General features: G+C 56.8%; 2 protein-coding genes across 2 annotated transcripts; one reads left to right on the forward strand and one right to left on the reverse strand.

The window, feature by feature from the left end:
* Positions 1 to 2,610: 2,610 nt before the first annotated feature.
* KVR01_003475 (uncharacterized protein) lies at positions 2,611 to 4,288 on the forward strand (the record flags this gene model as incomplete). The annotated part of the gene is made up of 4 exons (XM_044794435.1): positions 2,611 to 2,732; positions 2,782 to 2,799; positions 2,864 to 3,163; positions 3,235 to 4,288. 4 exons carry the CDS (start codon positions 2,611 to 2,613, stop codon positions 4,286 to 4,288), a joined length of 1,494 nt encoding a protein of 497 aa, XP_044648490.1.
* A 653-nt stretch (positions 4,289 to 4,941) lies between these two features.
* KVR01_002864 (uncharacterized protein) lies at positions 4,942 to 5,563 on the reverse strand (the record flags this gene model as incomplete). The annotated part of the gene is made up of 2 exons (XM_044784280.1): positions 4,942 to 5,375; positions 5,506 to 5,563. 2 exons carry the CDS (start codon positions 5,561 to 5,563, stop codon positions 4,942 to 4,944), a joined length of 492 nt encoding a protein of 163 aa, XP_044647879.1.
* Between the last annotated feature and the right edge of the window lie 437 nt (positions 5,564 to 6,000).

Raw genomic sequence — 6,000 nt, forward strand, 5'->3', positions numbered from 1 at the left:
TTTGGGGCAAACCGTAGCAACCCCAAGACTGTTCATTGTTGGAGACAGCGTGCCAGCGTGCCAGCGTGCAGGGCGTGCCAGTGCCTGTGCCTGCCTGGCGGGCCCTGTCCGTGGTACGGATACAGCAGATTGCTTGCCCCCAGTTCAGTCCATCTGTCACCTTCTGTCACCTTTCTCGTGCAGCAGGCAACCCACTCACTCCGCATTCTGCAATCCAATAATAAATGGTGGCTGCTTGCTGCTTGCTGCTTGCTGCTGTGCCCAGACCCCAGGCCAGGTACTTAACTACATGTTCAGAAGATCAATATCAGCAGCGCGAGAGAGTCATTCACAGTCCCACGTCGCGCCCACGTCCCGCCCACGTCCTGCCCACGCACTACCCACGCCGCTGTCACCGCCTGACGCCAGCAGCTGGGACGTGCGTGTCATCCAGGCGCAGGAATGCCACGATGTGGACCCGGACGGATCTCCTTGCAGAAGAACAGGAGCACAAGAAGAAAAAAATAACCCCCAAGCCGCAGGGCCTAACGGCGCTTACGTGTGGCGTGCCAGGCCTGCCTCGGTGGAAACACAGGGGTCTTGTCCATCCTTGTTGGAGGGGCAGAGGGGGTTGAGGGGATAGAGGTCGAGGGGCGAGGGCCTCCCAGGCAGGCCAGGCCCCTCGGAGACCTCAGCCTGTGCTCAGCCACTCCCGAACCCTTCTTGCTACATGTAGTAGTAGCAAGAGCATGAAGGGGGATGGCAGCGTGGCAGGGTGTGGCAGGTCTGGCAGAGTGGCACAATCTCACGCCGTCTGTCCGTCCAGGCCGTCCAATCTTTTCGACTTCTGAGCCACCCCTCCTGCCCTCCTGATGAGCGACCGCACCGGAGCCCTCGCAGCCCTCGCAGCCCTCGCAGCCCTCGCAGCCCTCGCAAGCCCTCGCACTCAAGCCTCTTCCTGCCCCAAGCAGCGTCCTGCATATACGCAGTGAAACCCCCTTTACACAACACCCCGACACGAGACAAACACGCGCCGCCGGCCATTGCGAATCAGAGCAGTCCAGGTGTCCAACACCTGCCCAAGGGCTGATCATGGCCCTCTGCCAACTGGCACGCCTGAACAGAGACACCTCGCCCATCAGACGGCACTGCCGGCCTCTTGACCAACCACGCTAGGCGTGCAGGCAAGACCGTGCGTCCCACCGAGCTCTCTCTTCTCTCGACTGCCTTCGTGCCGGTTGCCGTGCCCATTTTCGCCGCTTCCTTTAGGTCCTGTGCCATGCAAAATAGGTTCATTCCTATTTTGGTACTGTCCAGTCTTGGGCCCTGCCGCAGCCCCACGACGTAGCATTTGCAGACCGCTCGCGGGTCGTAGATGACCCAGGGAGTGCCCTGGCCCTTGCTCTCCCTGTCTCCCTTGGTCGCTGGGTCGGCCTTGTCGATGCCTCTCTTTGCTGCAGGCAGATCGGTTCCACCAATCCTTCACTCGCATAATCTTTGCCCGAGTGCGCCACTCTGCACGTTGGCTGCTAAAAGAACTACCGTATAGTGTCGCTCGCATGCAGATAAAGTGTTCAGCCCTGATCTTGCATGAGCACAAATGGCTCAGTCTCACGGCAGATTCACCGTATGACAGAATCGCCAGCCACTCTCTCTTCCCAACACTTGCATGAGCCACCATGCAGTCAGAGTAAATAGATAGACTCGGCCTCGCCAGAAAATTCTCGTTTGCCTCTTAGGCTGATTTGGGGCTTTGTCCTTGCCTTTTCTCACTCATCAGGCGTGACAGAAGTTGAAGTGAATGTTCTAGACTCTACCTGCTTCTGTTAGAATGGGTATTCAAGTAGAAGAGCACGTCCCAGGCTTCATCTCATCTCTGAAGTTTGTTGGACAAGACTAAACTGCATACTCACTGATGAAATCCCTTGGAGACGAGACGGTGTCGTTGTGAAGAATTCTCTGTACTGTGTAGACAGTCTCGAGCAGGATCTTTCCCCGACTTTGACCCGGATGGTTTGTATTGATTGTACGAGGGGATTGTTCTTAAAGTAGCAGGTTCCTTCCATTACGTATCGGTTCAGAAGCAGTAGGGCGATCTGATCTTCTGTCTTGTGATCTCTAGATGTTTCCATGAGATATGTCATTGGACTAAGATTATTTCAATTTGTGGCCCGAAGCCTTGTAATTGTGCTGCCTTATTCGTCCTTGAGCATCATAGAAGCTCAGTGCACCCATGATTGCAAATTGCTAGCCTAGAAAGCTCAGTGTAGATTGAAGATTGTGGACAGTTTGCTAGATGGATAAGCGCATGATGGGTATATTAATTCATGTCCAAACAAGTTGGGAATGCTAAATCAGAGAGTTGTCCACTCCATCTGAACTTCTGAAGGCATTGTTTGTAGCTCTTGAATGGCAGCGCTCCTTCCACGGCCGTCATTCACCTGACTGCTGTTTTTTTACATCAATCTCTCTGCTTTTCATTTAAAATCTCTTTTTCCGTCGACCTTCCTTTCGCTACCCACGCTGCCAGTGCCAACAACAAACGGGCTGGCTTCTTGGTGGCCTCGCCCTCTCTCCCATCCTGCAGCAACTTTACTTCCTACCCTTCCCACCTCCCAGAATCAATCCATCATGAGCGCAAAAGGCAAGAGCAAGAGCAAGGGCAAGAGTCGTCCCTCAGGCTTCGAGGATGGCTTCGCGGATCCCCCTGTCACTCCGATGGAGTATGCCGCCGAAAGGCAGATCTACGACCCGTATGTCCCCCCTCCTTTTGTTGAGCAGATTGTAGCTAATTTGAACCAGGGCCCGACCTTTTCCTGAGTAAGCACTGTTTGGTCTTTCGAGTTTCCCAAACTTTTCAACTGATGTTTCAAAACCTGAACAGCCGAATCGAGGAGTGTATACAGCGGTACATGTCGCGTCGCCGCCTCACCAACGATCGCAGGGCTCTGTTCACCAAGTACCTGGCCCTAGGTGGCGTGGAAATAGACCAGCGCCAGTTCACTGGCACCGCGAAGCACGCCAAGGATATGAGGGAGGACGACGACTACGATGCCGACAACTTCCGCGAGATGACGGCCAACGAGGGTCTGTCCCGCGACTGCGACGAGGTTGGAAGGTACTATAATCCGTACTTTCCTCAGCACTGGGACGTGGATTTCGCTGGAATTGTGGCTGGGTTCCTGTAAGCTAGACCTTGCTTTCGCCAGGGACACCACACTACCACATATGCTAACATACACGGTCATGCAACAGTAGCGACCCTCTCTCGGTTCGCGACTACAAGCTCGCAGCCGATACCGTCCTCAACTTCTTGCGATACATCCAGCACCACGATGTCTGCCCCGAGTACGCGGACAACCTCAACCAGGCCCAGAGGATTGCTGAACTCTCTTTTACGGAGATCCCCTGCACCGTCGAGGTCAGCGCTGCCATGCCAGGCGACTTCAACACTGCTTGCCAGGTCCTCTTCTGCTGCGATAGAAACGCCGGCAGCGACCTTCCAGACTCTACTGACTCCGAGAGCGTGTCCGACGAGATGGGCGTTTGGGACCATGATCCAAGCTGCTGGGATGCGAGCATACTTGCCCCCCAGGATTTTGACGCTGAGCGCATCTTCAAAGCCACCATCTCTATCCTGGAGCCCGGCCTGATCGACCGCGTCCTCCAGCATACCTATGATCCGATTCGTGTGGTCAAGACGTACGAGGACGCCTTCGCCGTCAAGGAGATTATTCCCCCCGACGAGGAAATCACCAACATCTACAGTGGGATCAAGAGCAAGCTTGGAAAGACCAGCACCGTCGAGCCCGTCGGCCGCGCCGTCCTGATCCCTTCGATCATCGAGGACGGCTGGGACAACCATCCGACCGTGGCTGACGGACGTCGCGACGAGGGCAAGCCCATATCTCTTTACTTCGAGAATCAGATACTGGTCTACCTGAAGGAGGGCATGAAACTGCGCCTGACGATCTGCCAGCTGAACATCGGCGGTGGAGGCAACGGCGGCGGCGATGACGGCATTCATTTCGTGAGAGCGTGCTCCGACGTCCTGCCCAGCTTCCATACCTTCCTGCCGCAGTCGCTCATGTTGAAATACAAGAAGCCCCGGCTCAGCGACCGACCGCCACCGTCGGTGGACGATCCCGATGCAGAGGATCGCATCTTCCTCGAAGAGGCCGAGGCAGACGCCAAGGATGCCGAGAAGGCCGAGCGGCAGGCGGACTCCCAGCTGGACCGCGAGATGAAGGAGCAAGAGCAGGCCGAGGCGCTGTTAAAGGTCATGGAGAGGGTGAAGGTGGAGGAGTAATTCCAACACACCAGCACGCACCCTTTGAATCCGGAAGTCGTTGGGAAGTTTAGAGCTAGGACCGTCAGTTCAGATCGCACTAGCAATGCCTTTTTTCTTCAACAAGCGAAAACGTATGAAATGCTATCGTGTCTAGCGGGTGTGTGTTTCTGCTAGGGATCCCGAGGGTGTGACCGGGGCGTAGACTGCCACGATCTCCTAGACTTGGGCCACCTCGTAATATCAAAAAAAAAAAAAAAAAAAAAAGGCCAAGGTACAGACGATTACATCAGGAAGTAAGAGTTCTGCTCCGCCAGCCCTCATGCCGAACAATTGCGTCCCAACCAGCACCCAGAATCCTTATGCCGACCTCCCCGGGAACGCCATTCCAATGCAAATACAAATTCATGCATGTCTCATAAAACGAGTGAGTCGTGAAGCCTGAACAGGCTGGCACTGAGTGCAAAATCGGGCCGGGTGCCCTTGTCTTCCGTGAGCAAAGAGACGAAGCCCTAACCGGCTTGATCTGGTCCTTCTTTTGTCCGCCGCTCTTTCCAGCAACTCCTTGAGCCCCCACCTGGCCGTCGCTCGCACCGAATAAAAAGCCACTGTCACGCCCCATGCTGTCGCCATGAAACGCCCAAGACCAATCATTTCACTTGTCGGCCGCTCTATTACCGAGTCTGGTCCTGGATCTTGTGGTCGCCCATGACGACCTGGGCATAGCTTGGCGGAGGCTGGTCGTCGCTCGAGCCCTCGCCTCCGTTGGCTTGGCCTTGCTGCGGTGGCGGCGCGGAGGACGAGCCGGCGTGGCTGTTGCCGCCGCCCTGGGATGTGCCGTAGCTCATGTTTCCCTGGCGGGCGGGCTTGGGCTGCTGGCCCTGGGCGCGGGGCCGCTGGGACCGGCGGGCGTCATCGTCCTGCGAGACGACGATGTAGGTGACGCGGCCGTGCTCGGAGTCGCCGACGCGCTCGTAGTCGCCGTAGTCGGGCTCGGGGAACTTGGCGATGATGTACCAGGCGTGGAGGAGGCCCGGGAGGAAGCCGAGGACACACAGAAGGATGTTGATGACCGAGTCGGCGCTGCAGATTCCACACTTGACCCAGACTGCGGATGGGTTGGTTAGTCATGGCTTCATTCGCGGTGAGAACATGCGGCTCGCAGGAGCATCTTGAGTCAGGCGAGTAGCATGAGCGAGCGAGTGCCGCCTGGTGGGGGCCGCAGAGGGGGTGCTCACCAGGCAAAGGCGGGAACAGGATGGCGAGGAAGCCGAGGAAGATGTCAGAGGAGCACATTGTGGTGCGCAGTCAGGGACGAACTGCTGGCTGGAAGATGAAATGTTACGGATAGCACGATCTCGTTGTTGGTGTGCAGTGGTTGCTGCGTTATTCGGAGCCGAGTGGAGGAGGGTTTGTAGGAGAGAGGTTGGGTGGGAGGCTGCAGGCAGGATGCGGCTCGAGAGTCCAGTCACTGAGGCACAGGCAGCAGTCCCGTGGACATCCTCCCGCGGAATGGACGTAGTTGGGGGCCGACGGGGCGTTGCCGTTGGACAGAACCAGGCTGGAATACCTCCCTGGGGGCAAGCTAGTCCAGGCTGAAGGAGGGACTGAGGTCATGTTTCCTCGCGGGTGGCAGTGTTGAGCCGGGGGTACGTAAGTGGGGCGGCATACAGCACCTAGGTACCCACAGCTTGGCCACACTAGGCCTGAAGTCTCATGCCTGCTCTCTCCTG

This window comes from Diaporthe batatas, assembly GCF_019321695.1.
Source record: "Diaporthe batatas strain CRI 302-4 chromosome Unknown Contig00003, whole genome shotgun sequence".
In the NCBI taxonomy this organism is placed as follows: Eukaryota; Fungi; Ascomycota; class Sordariomycetes; order Diaporthales; family Diaporthaceae; genus Diaporthe; species Diaporthe batatas.